General features: G+C 36.3%; 2 protein-coding genes and 1 long non-coding RNA gene across 3 annotated transcripts in view; 2 read left to right on the top strand and 1 right to left on the bottom strand.

Annotated features, from left to right (window-relative positions):
• The window catches only part of sv2ca (synaptic vesicle glycoprotein 2Ca), a 46,781-nt gene extending 38,733 nt beyond the window's left edge, over positions 1-8,048 (top strand). Inside the window, exon 13 of the mRNA XM_055200149.2 lies at positions 6,324-8,048. Within this exon, the coding sequence (XP_055056124.2) occupies positions 6,324-6,507 (184 nt within the window). The 3' untranslated portion in view covers positions 6,508-8,048. The remainder of the gene's footprint in view (positions 1-6,323) is intronic.
• A 707-nt stretch (positions 8,049-8,755) lies between these two features.
• On the bottom strand, positions 8,756-14,606 carry LOC129440662 (uncharacterized). Its single transcript, XR_008643163.2, has 3 exons — positions 14,195-14,606; positions 12,173-12,284; positions 8,756-9,112 (listed from the first exon to the last, which is right to left on the bottom strand). It is a non-coding gene; the product is annotated as an uncharacterized lncRNA (long non-coding RNA).
• Positions 13,545-22,075, top strand: part of iqgap2 (IQ motif containing GTPase activating protein 2) — a 64,314-nt gene continuing 55,783 nt past the window's right edge. The window contains exon 1 of the mRNA XM_073860220.1: positions 13,545-13,838. Coding sequence (XP_073716321.1) covers positions 13,793-13,838 — 46 coding nt within the window. The 5' untranslated portion in view covers positions 13,545-13,792. The remainder of the gene's footprint in view (positions 13,839-22,075) is intronic.

The following is a 22,075-nucleotide window of genomic DNA, read 5'->3' as shown; positions in this document are numbered from 1 at the left end:
TTTGTTATGCTATTTACGTAAGGGATAATATATAGTGAGGCGGTTGTTATAGCGAATGTTAGGTACTATTAACCTTGTTTGTGGTGTTTTAGATATTATTGTTAATTTTGTTTATTTGAAAAATTTTAACATTTAAGTGTTATATTTATTATTTTATATAATATTTTATTTTAATGTTATTCTATTTACTCTATTTAATTTAAATATAAATAGGCTGTTGTTTGTGCCTCTTAAACTCTGGTGTCAATTAAAAATGTTTCTTTGATGGTCAGTGAAAATCACTTTATCAGTATTTTTATTCAGCAAGATCCTCAGTGTGTGTTTGTTGCACTGCACTGCTATTCAGTTCAGTGGTATCATATTTTTCTTGTTAGACATCAAACAAGGAACTCAAATCAAGAACTCAAGGGGGCAGTTTCCCTGACAGGAATTAAACTAGTCCTAGACTAAAATAAAAGTAGGCTAAGAGCTGTCCAAACTGAAAAAAGCTTGCACTGACATATGTTAAAATACACCAGTGCCCTTTGTTTTGCCTCAAAATCCACACAAAGAATGTTTTTAGTAAGGCATTTTTGTTAAAATTAGTTATGTTTTCTAGTTAAACTAAGGCCGTGTCCTGTCTTAAGATATTCCCTGTCCGGGACCACCCCAAGGTCTTATATTGTCATTCTGTTGGCTACATGTTGCCACATAAGAACGAAATACGTACTCAGGACCAGCAATGTAAAAAAGATCATTAACATACAGTATACATAGAATAATTAAAACATAATTTAATAGACACATTTTTAAAAAATAACATAGTAGATATAATATATGCAGTATAGTCATAAGGTAGTCATTGCTTACTTAAAACGGTCAAAAGGGCCCCCGACCAAATTTTGCTTAGGGCCCCCAAAGGTCTAGGGCCGGCTCTGTTCACGGGGCATGCTTTATCCTTGGATCTATGCATTGAATCTCCAGTATCCCAGGCATCTTTTCAGGTGTTTCAGAAACTTTTCTTGGAGCTGGATTCTTCAAAGTTTATGAACTGATTACAGTACAGTAAGTCTAAACTGCTGTCTGATTTTCTGGGTGTGAATCAATGTAACAGAACACAAACATGGAACCTTGTGGACGGGAAATGTGGACGGTTTTCTTTAAAGACTGTAAAATACTTTTTGAATTGTACACTGTTACAAATACATCATTAAAATGAGATGCTTTCCTGTTCTTTTGACTGCAATAAAATAAGAATTGATTCATCTTTGTCTGTCATTCTGAAATCAGATATAATACTCATTACTAATAAAAATATTAATGGATGATGTTAAATTAAAATAGTATAATTGAATTGTATTTATTGTATAGTGCTAGGTCTTTGTCCTGTATACCCAATATTTTGTTTAAATTTAAATTAATTTCTAATTGCAAATTGCAGATTACCTTTTTGAATGGGTTACTATTAAGGAGTTTATGTAGTGATTCTAACACAATTTTTATTTGTGGAATTTAATTAATGATATTGCTTGTAATCTGTTGCCACACTTTTATTGAGTAGATATGGCATAATATTTTTTATTGTATACTGCTAGATCTTTGTCTAGTATACACAATATTTTTGTTTAAATTTTTATAAAAATTTTAATTGCAAATTGCAGTTTGGCTTTTTGAATATGTAAATATTAAGGAGTTATAGAGTAAATCTAAATCAATTTTGATTTGTTTAATGTAATTAATGATATTGCTTGTAATCTGTTGCCACAATTTTATTGAGTAGATGGGGCATATTATTTTTTACAGTGTACTCTACACTTGGCATAAACTTCTTATTATCCTATTACCATCATCTGTAGTTTAGTAGACATGCAGTAGCCTAATATTTGTATGAAATTGTGAAACATTACCTGGGGTGTATTCCAGAAAGCAGGTTATGTGACTTACCCGGGTAAGTTTAGGAGTAAGTAAGCGGATAACCTCTGCTTTCGGTTCCAAAAACGGAGGTAACTTTCGAGTTATGTAAGTAACCATAGCAACTGACTCTCTGAAGATAACCTACTCCGGAGCAGGTTATGTTGCAGGGTAAGTTCATTTTAGTTAATAAAACGAGGCTCCGGAGGATGTCTGCGCATGCGTGTACTTATGATGAGCGTGCAGCGGGCGTGGAAGCATATATTTTGCATAATATTACAATATTAAAGCATTTTTTTATTACATTTACAGTCGCGAATATTTATTGCTGTCTTAAAACATTTACGATATTTTCTTTAAAGAAACATTTTTTTTAATAACATGGTTTGATATTTGTGATTGGACTAATTACTATAAATTTAATTATGTCCATTATTGATAAAAAATTATTCATATTTGTGTTCGGACTAAATACTATACATTTAATTATGTGCATCATTAATATATCTCCAAATATCAGTAGATGTATGAAACACATTTCCATCAGTTAATTAATGTTAACAAGTACATTTCTATTTAAATTTGGTCAATTCATAAATAACCTCATCTTTCACTTACTAGATAATTTGAGATGAATCTAAAGTTCTAATAAATTGTGTGTGCAAATACATTGTCAATATTGAGCCAGAAATCTTAACATATTTTACTTAAGTGACAATGTGCCAATGTTACAGTAACAAAATAGAACCACATGATGCCTATCAAAATAATAATTACTGAGGGACAGAAGTTACCCCTGACTGCAGTGTCTGATAGGCATGTGCATCTAACCTGACCCACAGAATGACACCCATGAAGCACAAGCATGATTTAACACTGACCCACAGAATGACACAGGTGAAGCACAGACACTGACCCACAGAATGACACCCATGAAGCACAGGCATGATTTAACACTGACCCACAGAATGACACAGGTGAAGCACAGACACTGACCCACAGAATGACACCCATGAAGCACAGGCACGATTTAACACTGACCCACAGAGTGACACAGGTGAAGCACAGCCTTCATTTGGTGAAACACCATTTAATCACAGACATGGCATAGTGGTCAGAGATTTTCTATTATTAGTTAGATCATGTACACAATGAAATAAAATTATATATATATATTCCATAGTATCATATTTATTTCCTAAACATGCACTTCAGATCTGTAGCCCCCTCTCTACATTTGATCTATAGTTGGTCTTTTTCTAAAATCACCTTTTTTTTCTTTAAAATGGGCCTTTTGTGCTTTCCTGAGCTATCATTTTTGAGCCAAAGGGAAATTGAGATATTTGGTTATATTAGATGATACAGGATATATTAGAACATGTTACTATTGACACTAATGTAACATTTCTATTCTCCACTTCTGTCACAGCAGATCCTAATTGTCCAATGCAAATGAATGATCATTTTTAGTGTAGTGTACTGAAAAGCATTACACAAAATTATTGAAAATCTGTAAGGACTGTAAGGAAGCTTTACAATTAAAAGAGGGTGCATTTATCAGATAAGTAAATGTTAAAAAAGATGACGATACAGTGTCATACAATGCTGCCCTCCAAAGGCTAAGTGCAGTATCTACGCAAACACTGAAACTGAGAAAAATGGCTTTAAAGTTTTTTACACCAGCCAGTCAAACATGTTACTGCAATTTTGGCACACACATTTCTCTGAAATGGGACAAAATTTAACCAGGAGACTTTGTCACAAGACACAACAGATCTCACAAAGCCCATTTTAACCCTTAACTCAATTTTGACCAAATGCGTAGTTACTGCACTTTCGCTTTGTAGGGCAGAATGGATAGTCCAAAAACTAAACAGGGTCATTGAAATAAGTACAAGTAGTACAAGTAGTGAATATAATCATAGTGCATTTTATGCATACACAATACAATCATATCTAAAAAAAAAACCTGTAAATAAGCCTTATGACAGATTTATGCACTTTATGTGCCACAGCCCTTACAAAAATTAACCATGGTTTTATTGGTGTAAAGTTGTGGTAACCATGTTTTTTTCTGTGCATTGATTCAGTAAAACTATGGTTTTACTACACTTACCATGGTTTTAACAATGGTTTTTGAAAACCTTACCATGGTTTTACTGTAACCATGTTTTTTTTTTGTTTTAACTGTAGTAAAGCCATTGTTCATTTTTGTAAGAGAAAAGATAATCTTATATATGTCAAATTATATCTAATTAGATATAATTAATATATTTAAAATCATATATAAAATCTATGATTATTTTTACAGGTTTTTAAATAATTGTTAAATAATATTATGTGTATTTTCGTTGAGACACATATAATATTGGACTTAAATGGGGTAAAATATGTTTGTATTAATTAATAAATTTTATCTGTTTTGTAATCACGCACTTATATAACGTTATAAAACGTTGATTTTGACTAAGTATTGGTTTATAATGTTATTTCTCATTTAAAAACGTTAAAGTTCTCTGATGTTTCCATGGTGACTCGTGAAATCTGTGATCCATTGACAATGCCTTTATGTTGTTACCGTGAGCGCGCATTAACTCTGGGTTACTTTCAGCGGGTTGATTGAACTAACTCTTAAACTGTGTTTTGGAACCAACATACCCAGAGTAAGCAAGTTTGGGGTTGATCAACCCAAAGTTCAGGGTTAATCTGATGGTAAGTTAACCCTGCTTTCTGGAATACACCCCTGGTCATTATCTTCGGAGTCCATCTCTGCATATTCACGCCCAACACTATCCTTACAGGTACGTACAGAGTAGGGGTGCGAAATTACGACAGTTGCAAGTTTTCCCCAGTGACTCTAGTGGTCGCTGTTTGACAAAAACGTCAAACTGCATGGAATGGCTTTAAGATGTTTTAGATTTAGTTGGAGAGCTTGTTAACCCTTCATTGAAAATCTACGTACGGTATACTGTCAATGTCCAGAAAGGTAATAAAAACATTATCAAAGTAGTCCATGTGACATCAGTGGGTCAGTTAGAATGTGTTGAAGCATTGAAAAAAAATTTTTGTCCAAAAATAACCAAAATTACGACTTTATTCAGCATTGTCTTCTCTTCCTGCAGTGACGCGGATGATATACGATGCGACTGATGTGTTATCTGGTACACCCAGCTGTTTTTTTTTTTGTGCACCCAGGCTTCATTTCCAATCTTAGGGAGACGCACGCTGTAAGTTTGAAAAATAAAAACTTTGCAAACATGTCTAAGGATAACACGTCATTCACGTGACTACAGTCACTGGACTTTAGTCTCGCGCATGCGCTTTACAACAGACACGGAAGAGAAGACTGCTGAAAAAAGACGTCATTTTTGTTATTTTTGGACCAAAAAATGTCCCTTTCTGGACATGGAAACTGTACATAGATTTCCAATGAAGGGTCAACAAGCTCTCAGACTAAATATAAAACATCTTAAAGCTCACATAACACACGCTGTTTTGCATTTCTGATGTTAATCTGGAGTGCCTATAGAGTAGTATTACATCCTTTATATCTCCGAAGAGCCTTAAGTTTAATCAGATTTATAAAAGAAAGATTAGCTTTACCGAATCTTTCCGATAATGTACAAAAAAATGAAGAAGGAGGAGTTACTACCACGGGAGGAGCAAGTACGAGTCATGCAACACTATACAACACTTATAACTTATGATTCACTACATGTTCGTGTCATTTATATAATATGCACTCGCCTATTTCCAACATAACTTCCAACTTGTGACTGCGCATCAAACACACACGCAAAACTCCGCTGCTACCTTGGATAATAAACTATATCCATTGTTTTCATAAGGCTGGCATTCTTCTCCTTACATCCAAAAACACACTTCTTCATTCGTGCCATTGTTGAGTTTTGAAAATAAACAAAGCTGTCGCGTGATGTGATGTTTGCAAGTTCTAGCGTCTCCCACTGATTGACGGGTGGGCGGGGTTTTCCAGGGAAAGTGCCCATAAAAAGTATAGAAACCCCTGAAATGTCAGCTGGACCTGTAATCTGAAAAAACATGTGTACGAACGTGTACGAACCCTGCCAAAATGCACTCGGCACAGAAATACTCTGTAACACGCCCAACTCCTTTTTTGACACTTTGCTTACGTTTGGCAATGAGAAAACTACTCTTTAACTGCATTAATAAGTCAGAATGCATGAAATACCATTAAACCACCCCTTTAAACTGTGTTCTGAAGATGAACGGAAGTCTTACGAGTTTGGAACGACATGAGGGAAAGTCATTAATGACTTTTTTTCATTTTTGGGTGAACTATCTTTTTAATATGTACATTTTAGGTACCAAAGTTTACAATTTGAAAAGGTACCGCCCCAGTGAGAACTTTTGTACATTCAAGTATCCAATAATTCATTTTTTTTTTATTTCAGAGGAACTGGATTTGGTTTCTGTAACGCCTTGTGCAAGCTAGCTGCAGTGCTTGGAAATGTGATTTTTGGCTCTTTAGTGGGCATCACCAAAGCCATCCCCATTCTTCTCGCAGCCTCAGTGCTCGTCACCGGGGGTCTGGTAGGATTACGGCTACCTGACACCAGGTCTAATGTCCTAATGTAAACTTTGTTTCAGACGTATGGACATATCCAAAATGCTTGAAAACCCTCATTCCTTAATATGTGCACTGTATGTGCGCTCATTTGTGTCTCTGCCTGTGAAGTCCAGGCTGAAGTCTCATGATATAATTATGGGATTAGGAGCATCAAAATTTGATTTTACTCATTTTGCATTTTAGAGAATGCTCTTTACATTATGATTTTATGTAAAAAAAAAAACATTAAATAACAAAAATTAAAGGGTTTCCCAGAGGGTTTCACAAAGGGTTTTCACAGACTTTTTACACAAATTCTTTAATTTTTTATGTTTTTTTCAACATTGTTGTGTGAGTGCCATTGTTCTCTACTTAGGCATTATCATAAATATATTTTGGGTGAAAAAATATTTTTTATCACCTGTAAGCTTTTTTTTTATATCTACAAATTACAGCTTTTCCACAACTAAGTCAACTTGCAACCTTGCTTTCTTTTTGGCTTTTTTATGGGTTTATAATGCCCTGGGTATGGAAGTAAGTGTAAATATTAATGTCCCCTAATTAAGACCTGAGCAAAATGAGCTATTAATGAGCAGTTCAAGCCTGCTGTAAATATGCAGATAAGCAGGATGATCAGAAAAACTGGAGGCTCTGCACAGCTGCATCACAGCTGGCTGACTGAACCCAAATAATTAAATCCAAAGATGAGAGAAAAGTTGATGTTGGGTTAAGAGTTTACTGGTAAACAACTTTCAGTAAAGTGCTCTTTAAAGTGCCTGCTTTTAGGTTTAGCTATAAATGTTGAAGATGTTATTTCTAGAAACATTGTTTAATGTTTTTCTAACAGTTTATTAATAGTAATACTAATAGGTTTTTTTTAAATATTTTTTTTGTTGTAAGTTGTGAATTTCAGGCACTTATTTATTCGTGACACTTCTGTACATACTGTACATCTTAATTAATTTTGCATTAAGTAAAGCTAATGATAAATAAAGGCTGCAGAAGTATTGTTTATTGTTAGTTTATGCTAACTGTAGTTAATGTTAACATATGAGGAGCTCAAATGCGGAACGCTCTAATGCTCCGTTTACACTAACCGCGTTTCAATATTTTTAACTCGGGCGTCAGCCTCCAATGCGCATCATGCACAAAAAGCACCATTCGCTAGACGTGCGCACTAGACGTGCGAATGAGGCGGAATCGCGTATTCCGTGCCAAATGCCTCATTCGCGCCGCGAGACCTTCAGACGCGCGTCAACGCGTCTTCACATTGACTTAACATTGTAATCACTCGCACTTCACGCCTCAACTGCGTTTCAGGCGTCAAAATTGCGTCTACCGCGCCTAGTTTGCCGCTTGAACAGTTTGAATGCATGGGAAAAGCAAGCATTTGACATGCGTCATAGGCAAAAATCCGCTTCTTGTAGGAGGGGCAAGTGCTATGCGGTTGTCTGTTTGCAAGATGGCTGATGTTGATTGTTCATTTATCACAAGTAAGGTTTGTATTTGGTAACCTTACTATAAGAGGAAAATAAACGGCGCGGGTCGATAAACGTCACGTGACTCAAAAGTGAAACTTACCAGGTTACCAACTTACTCTTCCAAGCGAGGTCCTTTTTATTCCTGTCTCCTCTACAGAAATAAGAACTTGTGTTGTATAGCTCCGGGTGACTGCTTACAGACAATATCAAGCATTCCTTCAGGTTGAATGAGTGACTCCGGGCGGGGCTGCCGGCACAGCAGCAAGCAGGCTCCTGATTGGATAACGCGGCGCGAAATTCCGCCAAAGTAAAAAAAAATTCATCTCGGGCATCAGCCGCAAATTCGCCTCAAACGCAAAATGCTCAAAGAGCACCATTCACGCGTACCATGGCAGGTGCTTCATTCGCGCGAACTAAACGCGCAAATGAGGCGGTATCGCGTCTTACGCATAAGTGCATTTGACATGTTTTCTTTTCAATTTTTTTTTAATCAGACTCTTAATGGATTCAACCTGTTTTTCTGAATGGCCTATAAGGCCAGGATTAAGGGGATTTGAAGTGAAAATATTTGATGAATAGGTGCCGAGAGAATTCGATTAATATCATTATCTCATTTTTGAAGTGAGGTGGTGTTTAGAGGCTTTTGCACCTGAGCTCCTCAAATGGAAAAGTTAATTTAAAATTGGGTTATTGCTGGTTTAAGGTTTATGCATGTGTACTCCAAGCTCTGAAACAGCCACAACTGTACAATGTAGACGTACTAAATGTACAAATATAGGCTACTGTTTATCAAATGTTTTTATTTTTTTTGCTCTACAAATGTTTCTGTTTATATTCTGTTTAGTATAATTTGTCCTATAATTTTAAGCTATTTCAAACAACACATTATAACATATTCTACAACATTTGTCGAAATGTCTAACAGTGAATGGCCTTTTGAAACTGTGCCTCTCCTACATATGATCCATATAATTTTGAACATGTGATAAATGACATTGGCAGAACACATTGTTGGTGAGGATATTGCTCCTGGAAAGCCTCTGTACAATGTCAAAGACTCATCTTGTTGATACTGTATGACACAGAGCAGACAGGTTTGCAGGTGCAGGGGGTGGGGTTTAGAGGGCCCGCCTCAACATATGGGGTCCACAATCTGTAAAGATAAGAAAGATGTGTTTGATAACTACATAACATAACGTTGCCATGCTAGGCAAGACAACTGAATTTACAGCTTCTTATTTAGTTGCTTACTTGAAAAATAGAAAGATTAAAGCAGTGGTTTTCAAACTGGGGGCCACAAGATGGTGCCAGGGGGGCCCCAGTTTTATGACATTTTATAAAATACATTAATTTATCATGAATTCTGTGTAATTAAACCTAAACAATAATAAGCCAACTAACCAACAGCCCTACTAGGTATAATTTTATATGTTTTGTGTAATTAAAATATTACATTTAAAACTGTTTTTGTCATAAATTTTCTTTCGGGGGGCCACAAAAAAATGCACTGTACACAAGGGGGGCCGCACGCTGAAAAAGTTTGGGAACCACTGGATTAAAGTATTTAAGAGGTATTAAAACAATGAGCAAGGGTTTATAATTGATATGTATTTATATACAGAAATATATATATGACACAGATATTTTATAGCCATACAGTACAGTATTTTGTTTACTCCATAGTTTGTGACAAACATAGTTTGTAGCAGTAAATTATCTAAAAACCTGCCCAGAAATTGCCCCTAAAATGACAGGTATTATCTAAACCTGATGGTATTTACAAATCTTACAAGTTTAATGTTTAGCATTTAAATGTCAGTCAGAATATATTTAGGCTTTTTCTTAAATGATATGGAGTCAGTGTCTGCTATGCTGTGCTACTTTTTACTTTAGTGCCAAATTCAGTGATCTGAACAAAAATGTGAATCATAACTTCTAATAGTAGGATTAAATAGCTCTTAGCTGTTGTCAGATGTCTAGATATTTTATGTCTACAGTGAGAACAACAGTATTACTAAAGATAAATGTTTTTGATTAGGCTTCCAATTAACCAAAGTGGCTTAATGCTGTGGCAATCTCAGCAAAGCTATGCAGTAAACACCTATTTTGTGTATATATTGTTGTAATGCTGTTTGAAATTAAGTGTGTGTGCTTTTGTGTGTATATATACAGTGTATGGGGTAATGTGTGCGTGTTATTGTACATTTTGTACATAATGTTACAGTGACTGACTAACAAGCTAAATACTGTGAACATTTTTGAGGAAAGCAATAAAACTTGTTTTTCCTGTATTGCCCATTAACAACCAACCACCTTTACCAAAATTGCATGTATTCACTTTTTGTCTGTGAGTCTGTGTGGTCAGTACTGAGTTGTGTGCTTCCTGTTGAAAAATTAAGTGAACAGGAGAATGTAAAACTGTTGTGTTTTGATGGCTGAAAAATACAGAAGCTGTCATATTTTGTGAAAGTAATAAAGATGTTGAAAAGTGTATGTGAATCATTAAAAAAAATGTTTTATTGATTGATTATACTTTGCACATGAAATTCCAGAATAAAGTTAGACCTGAATGCAACCTTATATGATATAAGGGAAATAAAGAGCCCACTAAACCCACTAAAGAAAACAAACCAACTACTACGTTAACAGAATACACAAAACATCACAGAATTCATAATATATAAGTACTTTATGGACCCACCACAAACTTTCCAGAGGGTACTGTCTTGACCTTTTGTTTTTTTATAATACAGGATAAGAAAAATTAAATTGAGGAGACATGATAAAACTAATAAATGGAAGCAATATTCATCCCCCTATACTTTATAAATATAAGGAATATTTCATTATAAATGGCAGAGAGTTTATGTTCCTAATCATTCATATTCATAGTCATTAGCTATTCATTATAAATAAATGAAATAGACAAAGGCTTATACAGTATACTGTACAAACTGATGATAATGTAACAGGAATTAAACTCACAATGGCAATAGGAAACAGGAACAGAATTAGAACAGAAGTTCCTTATATGTTATATTCACAAAGGCTATATTAATAGTATGATGACAATTGTAGTGTATTTCAATTGGGAGTTTAATGCAATTTAATGTAAATGCTACTTAATATTGTTAGTATTAAAATAATTATTTATTATGATATGATAGATGTATGATAGATGTGTTCCTTCAAACACACATTAAAGCCACCCACAAACAATGCAACAATTGCTGCAAGGAGTGTATATTAAATCTGCGCTCTTTGTATATAAATTTAGGATATTAAAAAATAAATAAATCCAAGGCACTTGAATGTAATAGAAAAATATATAAAAGCCTTTATTAAATAATATGGCACAAACATTTTAATTTAGACAGACAACAGCGCACCGACACATTAATGCCACACTCTAAGAAAGGATGTGTTCATTTTTTACACACTGTTTTGTGTTATGCTATTTAACACATTATGGGGCTGACTAAAATGCATGTTTTAGTTGCTTTAATTTAAAAACACCTTGTCCTGATTAATTTTAACATTTTTCGTTTTGTCTTAAGATGCACACCTAGTGATTTTTGTAAAATATGTTACTTCTTAAATTACCTAATATTAATAAGGCCTACTCCTGGATTAACCTAAACCCTGTCCTGGGAAACCACCCCATGTGTTATTTAATACATTATGTGTTGATTTTGTGTTCAAATAAATAAAAGATGTGTTTAAACAGCACAAGATGTGTTAAAACAACAAAAAAATGTGTTGTTCCAATAATAACACATATGTGTCTAGTTAAAGACAACACATAATGGGGTTTCCCGGATAGAGATTATCTACCCAGGACTAGACTGTTTAATTTGGAAATATAACTAGTTTGAACAAACCTGCTTAAAAACATTAGTTGTGTGCATTTTGAGGCAAAACAAAGAGATGTATTTAAGATATTTCAGTGCAAGTTGTTTTCAGTTTTGACAGCTCTTACATTTATTTTAGTTTAGGACTAGTCTAATCTCTTTCCCAGGAAACCGCCCCTAAATGTTTTAACACAACTGTTTTAACATATTTTAACATTTAAGGTATCTCATGCCATATTCCAAAAAATATAAAGGAAAAAAAATGAGATAAATTACAAAAAAGACTTTATATTTGATTGTGTTTGCTTTCCACTTCCAGTTTTATTGGAAAAAATATTAGACAGAGACCTGACATTACCTACCTGATTTATCAGACTTCACATAGGCTACTGTATTTTCTTCACATGTAATACTGTACTATGCTGACATCTGCAGGCGGTGTTTATTCCACCAATGAATACACCACAGTTTGACCTGCACATAAATTCACATCACCATTAAAATATTTCATGTTTTATGCGTGTTATTTTCTGTGATTATTACCTAAAAATTGCCAAAAAAGGGGCAACCTCTAGGAACACTTTTACTTCCTACTGATAACATCTGAGTGTCACAATGAAGGGGCGAAAGTCAGAATTCATCTGTGCTACCTGTAGGTAGGCTAGGCCTATTGTAGCTCTCTATTCATGTGCTATTGGTCATTGATGGCACTGAGTGTTGTGTTCCATATTGACATGTTGGATTGGTGATCGAAAAGATGATTGATCTTGGTAAAATGACAGTCAAACAGTGTTTATAGCAATGGTTGGCAACACTTATAAAGTCAATAGGGTTTTCCCTACTGTTTACTGTTTCCCAACTGTTTTAGCTGGTATTGCAAGCTGGTCTAGTTGTGTTGGTCACTTTTTAAGCTGGTCTAGCTGGACTTAGCTGGTCAGGCTGGAAGACCAGCTGACCCACCAGCTTAACCAGCTTTGCCAGGCTGGGAGGACCAGCTTAGACCAATTACTGCCACCTTAAACCAGCTAAAACCAGCTACAAGCTTATGCTGGTCTTTGCTGGATTTTTCACTTCATAAAAATGTAAACTTTTACATAAGAAAATCCATTAGCTAACATGATATGTTTCAGCATTTATTCATCTTTGTTAATGCCAATATAATTTACTAATGTTAACTTTTACAGATATAAAATGTTTAGTAAATGCTGAAAATAAATTATTAATTGGAACTACGCAGCTAACAATGTTTGGTTCTCAAAACCTCCCCCTAATGTTAGTTTTTGTTTCTAATAAATGCTATTCTAATAGCATTCTAATAAATGCTAATAAATGTATTTCATCATTTCACCATACTTTTAACAAATTGTTTTCAAAAGCTTGCCAGCTCTTTATAACTTTGATTAATTTTTTAACCTTATTAATTTATTTGTTTTTTATAACTTTGGTTTTATTGTTTAAATAGCCTACATTTAATTAAAAGTATGTTAATAATCTATAGTAAACATACAAAAAAAAGTATTGTTCAGTAGCCTATCAGTATGCCTTTTACGTGGAACCTGGTTAAACACGAAATGATAGAAGAATGCGTATTTACACAAGCGACTAAAAAAGCAGAGTTGATTTTCCTCATATCAGAGGTCAACCGCGCATTCAATGATCAACCTCGAAATGATTGAGTGTTCAGGTCAGGAGGGGCGTGACGCGCGCGCCAGCAGGTGGAGCCGCGTCATTCAGCTCGAGCTCGGCGGGGTTTGATCAGGTTGACAGGCAAAGGAAGAGAAGTCACTAACGGAAAGCTCTGTGAGGAAGATGGGCTCGGTACTTTGCTGTGCTACTTTTACAGTGCTATGACAATAGGAGCACATCGTGTTTTGCTACGACATCATCTTTTGACACAACGAGGAGAAAATAAGTTTTGTGAAGTCCGCGCACAGTTTATGGTTGTGGCTTGAGCAGCAGAGTTTCAGGGGAACTGAAGCAGGATGTACCATGAAGACGGCGCAAATTCACTCAGACCGCGATATGGATGTAAGTTAAGTAGCGCCATTTAACTTACAAACATCAAAATAAAAGACATAAATGATTGCTAGCTGAATGAACTGTGCTTAACGGTTGGGTAAAGAGTAACTTAAGATAGTACTTGACGAACTTAACGTTATGTATCTAACGCCCATGATGCGTGGATGGTTTTTGGTGGTGGTTGGTGATAAACGCACATGATGTCTCATGATGTCATTTTTTTCGACACAGAACAGATATGATGTCATATTTAGCAGCTTAGAGGTCTGCATACGAACATAAATGTTTTCTTTTTAGTCTCACAGTCTTTGGACATTTAACGTTATTGCATCACAAACCACGATGAAGTGAAAACATTACAGTACCTCAATTATGTATTTTGAGTTTTGCAAATATTCCCCCTTAATCTTGCTCTGTCCTGAACTGGATCTCTGATCTTTCTCTGACATATTGGACTGAAAGTTGCCCCAGTAAGTTGCATGTGTACCCTTGGCATGAGATCTCATGCTGTGGTCTGTTTGAAGAGAAGCTCCACCAAAGTTTTCTCCTGTTAAACATTACCTTTGCCCTTTGTAAAAGCACCTGACAGTGGGTGCAGTTTAAATATTTAAGGAATTCTGTTTGAGGAGTTTATCTTGGTAGATTTGATTGCACACACATTGTTGCTGGATAGATATCATGAAATGTCTTTAAGTCATAGACAGTAGGCTACTGTATGTTATCCAGAATGATGTAGAGTCTGCAAGTTGCATGTGTTGCGTAACAGGTTTGATTTCGCTAGTAGTACATATCAAGAAAAGATAGCTTGACATGATAATACCAGCATATCAAACCATAGAAATCCATATACTAACTATCGTCCGCTCCCTATATAAAGTTTATTTAAGTTATGTCAACACTATCGCAGACATTGAATGAATTCCAGCTGAATGAATGACAAGGCCACTGGTTGGTTTCATACTGCAGATAGTGTTTATATTTTCCTTATTGTTATGGATTGCTATTTTGAATATACAAAAGCTTATTTTTAGATGGGACAACTAACACTTATTCATTCTGTTTCTGCGTCACATATTTACACCACAAGCAGAAGTAATGTAACACCCGTGAAACATCTCACTGCCTCTTCTATTCTATGAGTTAAACCAAATTGCACTGCTCCATCTCAAAATCTGACATGTGTTGTGCATTACGGTGTATTTGAGGCCTCCAATACATTCGTTTTGAAACAGAAATAACCTTGAAAGTTAGAGTACAGGAAATGACATCATAGTGGTAAAATGAGGACTGAAAGAGTTGTAGAACTGCTCAAGCAAATATGCATATTACGTTGGTTTGCAATAACTTTTAAGTTTTAGGTCGGTGCCAGGGAGACTGGCGAGACAGAAATTGATGTCCATTCTTTTCCCAGAAAGAATGTGAAACATGTATGTTGATTACTGTGCATAAATTTCAATTTTAAATATATTTTAATTATGATTTAAATATATTTCACAAACTCAAAACATCATTGTTTCACATATTGCATATCACAATATCAAAGCTTCAGCATACCGCATTTACCTTCACCATCGTGAAGCCTTAAGTAGCTGAGGCTCAAAATTGATATGCAATATTAGATGATAAGGGTGGCGTAATTTATATTTGGTGCTATCATTTAGCAATAGTCTTGTCTGAAGTCTATCAAGTTAACTTTTTGATCTTTACTGTAAAAGACATTGAAAGTGTATTCAACTTGGATTTTCAAGTCATTTTAACTTTCACTTTTTTATCTTGACTAGTTATGAGTTGCTGTAGCTTATAAAACAAAGTTGAAGTTGCTTAAGTTATTTCAACGTTATATATTATATTATATTATATTATATTATAAGTTACAACAACTCATTGTTTACAGACCAGGCTACTTTTACAAGAAATCACTTTTGTAACCATGTTTTCAAAATATTAAGGTTATTATATATGGGACAGAAAAAAGCAGTGGTGTTGTCAGTTGCAAAATGCACGTATACGCCGTATGGTTACTTGTTCCACAGTGCTGTTAGGGTATAACGACTTTCAAGGTTATATATATATATATATATATATTCATTTTCGTATACCCACTTTTTTGGTAGCTTAAGGTAAGCTTATCATGGTAAGCCTATCATTATTTTGGTTTTAAACTTGCGATTCTTCCATTCAATTGGTCAATTACTAAAAAAATAACATTTATTCCCGTGGCTCCTCCTCCACAACTGCATTATCATCTGTGTCTGCAGCACCCCAGCGAGGAGTTTGACCTATCCGCAACTGAAAGAGACACTGTCTAATAGTGTTGTCACAATACCAACATTTTTGTTTCAGTACCGATACCAAGTAAAGCGTTGCGGTTCCGATACTCTTTCGGTTCTTTTCCTGAAAAGGGAGAAACACTCTCAAATCTCATTGCTGTGCTTTATTTTAAAACCGGGACAACATTCTAATCATATAACACACTAATAAATGAACATATATGAACAGCAGATATATTAAACATTTGAACAAAATATGAAAAACATCTCTATATCATTGGTTAGTGATAACTGCTAACATTCACTTAACCATAACATTATCATAATTAATAAGAAATAATGAGCCTAAACAATAACCATATGTCATTTAAGCTGTGATGTATGGATAAATATAGGCTAATGTTTCCTCTACTTCAATGTCTGATTTATCTGTGGTTAACTTTATATTTGAGTCGATAATTTCTTACAAATGAAATGCACCTCCTTTGCGTAGGTCTGTTCTCTTTAAATGCTGTAATATAATAACCTAATATAAATAAATCACTGACAAACATGCACATGCTCTGATTATAATCATATGGCCTATAGATCATTTTAGCTGATATTTTGTATGCTTTATTTTAGCAGCTTGCAAATTATTAACGTTATCTATGAAAGTTACTTCAGGAAAGATAAGTACATTGAGTCTTGAAGAAAATCTCATTAAGATCATTAAAGTAGAAAAAATCTATGAAAGTTACTGTATTTATGCAGGGGTTCGTGCATGCTTAGCAACGAAAGACGCTCTGGACAGCGCTTTGAAGATGAGGAGGAAAGCTGTGCGGTCACGTTTTCTATGTGTTTTTAGATGTGACACGTGAAGTAAATGTGAAGCAACTGTGCATATTATGTGCTGTAGAGCCCTGCAAGCCCGTAGGGGTCCGACAGGCTAAGCCCATTTTAACAGACCGGGCTCGGGTCTGAAAACGTGTTCTGATGGTTTACTGGTAGTGCAGATTGTTACTTTTTCGCAACTTTGAGTGACCAAGGGAAAATGGACGTTTCTCAATCTGAAGGCTGCAGCCTCTGGAGGTCGCAAATGTCATCAAGCATAGTTTATTTCAGTTACATTTGCAAGTCATAAGCATCGTTATGACAACTGTCAAAGCCCTTCAGCGGCCACAGTATCACATGCGTGAGGAGAAAAAACACAGACGTCCATGAGAGACACTGGAAGTGTGCGTTGCAAACCAACTTGAAATGTGTCTCTTACAAATCTATATAATACAATGTGTTTGCGTGGTTTATTGTTAAAAAAACAACATTATTTTCAACATAACATACATTTTTGTTGCTCTAGTTATACTGCTTTCCTCAAACGCTGTGATTTTGTACAAAGCTCATCGATGTGTCCCTGATTGGCCAGCTAACATGTACGTTAGGTAATCTGGCCTGAGTACCTCTGACGTGACCCGGAAATGTGACGCTGGTGGTCACAAGTCGGTCTTGTCCACGTCACCAGGCCCAGAAAGTAAACTGTTGCCTACAATTTGTGTGTTTGTTGTAGTCCAAGAAAAGAGATTTACATTGGAAACAATAACTCGCGTCATCGTTTATTTTGGGGTATGTACCTTTTGCATATCGTTAACATGCATTAATACACACCAAAGGAAATGTAAAATCATGAATCGGACAATAGATGCCATGCCATTTACATCATGTTAGCCTAATGCTAAAACATGCTAGTTTAATGTTAAATCATGCGAGCTTCATACTAAAACATGCTAACAGCCAGCTAGACTCCTAAACTAAGGGGTCGTGCACACCAAAACTTTTGAACGCGGCTGAAAACCCCTGGAGGACGCCGAATGCCAGCTGTTTTTCAGCTGAGTGTCAGCTTTCTTCAGCTAAGCACTTTGGTAGCTCTGATACTTCAGCTGTGAACCGGTTGGTTGCTGTGGTAATGTCCCGCCCCTCCTCCACTGTGATTGGATGGCCGTGTGAGAACTGAGATTGACGCGGAGCTTTTCACTCAAAGTTGAATATTTGTCAACTCTTGGTGCTCAGCGCTGAGCGTGGAAAAAACGCTGAGCGCTGGTTTTCAGCGTGGAAGAAAACCGCTATCTGTAGGCTTATTTGAAAAACGCAGAGCTTCCATTGGAAACAATTGAAAACATGCAACAGCCACGGGAGTTAAAGCTTAGGTGTGCACGCCCCCTAAGTTCTTAAAAGTCCACGCTAAACCTCCTGTCAAACTTCTGTCAAACTGATTTAAGCTTCTGTCTTTATATTTCGGTCATTCTGCATCTGGGGTAATGACACTTTTTTGTTAGGACTACACCACTGGATATATGTGATACAGCTGACCTACGTAATAAAGCCCTACAGAGGTTAACAGGCAAGCCTGAGCTTGTGCGTCAGGGTGAGAAATTAGCAGTGCTGTTGTCATTACAGAATTGAATCTCATTTACTCAACAAAAGCCAGCATGGGACCGTGTGTCAGCAAGATTAATTATTACTAGATGAGTGAGGAGTGTGAAAACAGTTGGTAGTTGGACACAGCCTTGTGTTCTGTTTGATCTGCTGGAAAAATGTCTGAGCTTTTTCATTGCAACACGCCATACGTTCTCTTTAGGTGCCACCTTGCTTTTTTTACTGCAGATGCATTTGTCTTTTTGTTGCTTTTGATTGTGTGAAAAATAGATGAACGTCACCAAGTCGAAATAGATGTCATGAAATAGATTTATTGTAATACGTGTGGTTTATCTGCAAGTGTGTCACTTTGAAGTGTTACTATGGGTTATAACACGTCAAAAAAGGTGCTACATCACGCACATAAACTTCTGCTGGTGATCTGAAATTACAATGCTCTATTAAAGTGCTAAAAATATTAAGTCTTAAAAATTTACAAATTTTAAAGCATTTTATCACTGTTAGCTTTAAAGCTGTCTTGCATTATTTTCTAAAAAACTTGTTCATTTTATGAACATTTTGTAGTGAGATATATATATAGGGCCCTATAAAATCCGTTTTATTTTTTCCCAAATTCCGTTTTATTTTTTCCCAAATTCCTTTTTCTCCGTTTTAATTTTTGCAAATTCCGTTTTATCCGTTTTAATTTTTGGCAATTATATTTTTTACCCTTTACTTTTATTTTAGTCATAAAAAGAGTGTGCCTTTAATGTTAATGATTAAAATGTAAATGATTTGGGGAAAAACTCGATAACAGGATTACTTAATGACTATAAAAGATGCATTTACACACGCACACACACAACTCAATTCAATGCATTGCTTAGTGTTGTTGCAGGAGGCTACAACAAGGTGTCAAAGCAGTGGTGCCTTCAGAAGTGCCTTAAACACATCAATCCAGCGGAACGCGATCCATATTTTATACACAATCGCTTGAAATGCAAATAACTTTACAAACATACACAGGATAGTGATCTGACTTTGGACAGCATGAGCACGCAGCTCTTTGCACGTGCGAGCGAAAGAGAGACAGAGAGTGGCGCCATGATGCAGATTATTATATTTTAAATGCGAGGGATAGTTAGTTTGCATCAGCTCGCTTGAAATGCATAAAACTGAACAAATGCATGAGGATTTGTGTTCGCACTTCGGACAGATGCGTGAGCGCGTGCATGTGAGAGAGGTACAGTGAGACAGACGTGGATGAGAGAGTGCATGTATCTTTGCACTCACCGTGAACAGAGTGTTGACAAAAATTCCAAAATAACAGTTCTCCGGTCACATAAAAGTCATGTGAGACCTGCTCGGAACTAAGTGCTCAGCGTTGAATTTCTTAATTTTTTCGCTGACGAAAGAGTCGTGGAGAGACGCTTCGCCATGGTTTCAGTGTTTTGGAGGGGGTCTAAAACGACGGAAGGGGGCGTGTCGCCCAGATTTACTTCCCCCGGTCTGCATTTCCCCCAGACATACGTTCGTCTCCCACACAAAAACATAATTTTATTCAAAATATGTAAAATTCCGCAAAATTCCACGTTAATACTAGATTCCGTGTTAATTAGCCAATTCCGCGATTCCGTCCGCGATTCCGTGATCGCGGAAATTATAGGGCCCTATATATACAGTATACTAAGCAATGCATCATACTCTGTGGGTTTAGTTTATAGGGGGCAGGCAGAATTTCATCACACTAATTTAAATGTATCTAAAGTGCAAAGATGACAATATAATGCCTTTTCTAAAATGATACAAACATATTAACACTTTGATGATACAAACATATTAACATATTAATACCAAAAAATTTAGGTTAAAATAAAGAGAAGTCAATTTTTTCATATTGTCTTTCAGGAAATTACAACAGCGCAGGGCCAATCAAATTCATGACCATCCAAGGCAGGGTGTATTAGGGATGCGGTCAGCTCTGCTTTTCCAGAAATAAAGAGGTTGGATTTAGCAATGTCATGAAGATGGAGGCAGAGAGAGAGGATGTTTTTATTAGCATGTACAGCTTAATAGCCGCAAACAGTTTCATAAGCACTGAGAGTTGACAGTAGTTAGATGTAAAGGTGTTACTCTTACCCCTAGATGCTTTGATGTTCCGCAGACAGCAATGAAAGATATTAGATTATTTAGTCTTACACTTCATGTGTCCATTGTGTAAATTGCACAAACACACTCTTTCATTGTTTTGACTGGTGGAACTTATACTGTAGTCAGAGTATGCTTCTGATTCAGTTTGTTCCCTCATCTCATGTTGCTTAAACACTTTGTCCAGTAAGCGCTGCTGAAAGTCATTCCAGCATTCGATGTTTAGAGCATGAACACAAAATCATCAACAGAATGGGAATTTATACATGCCATCAAACACTAGGATATTTTGGCTTCTCTCGTTGGCTTGAAATGAAAATGTCACTCAGGTGATGCATAAAGAATGTTTTGCTTAATGTAACAAATAGAAATGCCAAAATTTAAGGAAGCTTGTTAATACAAAATTATATTACATTGTCAATGTAACATTTATTATGCAGCTGGTGATCTCCATGCAGTAGTCCCGCCGAAGAGGCCAGTCTTGGAGGAGTTTCCCCGTATCCTGCATGTCAGTCAGACACAGCCAGAGATGGTGTTTCTGGACCACCACAATGGTCACAGCCAAAGATGGCTTTCTTTGGCCACCATAATAGGCACAGCCAATAATGGCTTTGTTGCACACTATAATGGGCATCACACGGCCCAGACTGCGCCGGGATCTTCTTCACTTGTAGCGTGGTGTCATTGGCAGTGCTCAGTTTCTGCAAACTGTTGGGCCCACCCTCGTGCAGTTGCTTCAGTGCCTTAGCCTGATGGACCTGCAGTAACGCCACAGCCACATACAGGGCAGAGGCGGACGGCCAGTCGGACTGGTATTGACAGCTCATGAAACGGAGACACGGTTTATTCAACTTAGTGACTGCGGTGGACAGATGCAGTTGCATACAACTGACCACTTCCCCTAGTGTACCCCTTGCCACCCTGCGGTCGAGGGTGGTGGGAGGGAGTAACTAGGTCTATTTCTAGCAGTAAAAGTTGCCATCCACAACCTAGTAGCTCCTCATGTACATCAGGAAAGGGATCAGGGCGAGGCACTAAAGACAGAGTTGCATCTGCCAGGGCTCCAGACTAACTTTTTTTTACTAGGAGCACAGTGGCCCCAACTGTAAATTTTAGGGGCTCAACTAAAAAATGTAGGGGCACACATCGTAAATCAACATGCTAACCAAATAATCACATTTCTACAAATTTCCACTGTATTACTAATAAATACTTTGATGATAGATGCAGAAAGTACAATGAACTGTTTCAAAATCAGTGTCACATCACAAAAAAAATGTCAAATTTACTGGTGTAAAATTGTGACTGGATGTAAAATTCAGTGGCACACTCTCAAAGTTTGGTGGCAGTCTGGAGCCCTGATCTGCCAGGGCGAGCTACCCCGAGAAACCGATAGTGCCGAAATGCATAGCCTACATCTCCGGATGCCTCAGGACG

The sequence above is a fragment of the Misgurnus anguillicaudatus genome, chromosome 22 (assembly GCF_027580225.2).
Source record: "Misgurnus anguillicaudatus chromosome 22, ASM2758022v2, whole genome shotgun sequence".
NCBI lineage: Eukaryota > Metazoa > Chordata > Actinopteri > Cypriniformes > Cobitidae > Misgurnus > Misgurnus anguillicaudatus.
Note: the sequence above shows the minus strand (reverse complement) of the source record. Positions and strands in the feature narration are given on the sequence as shown.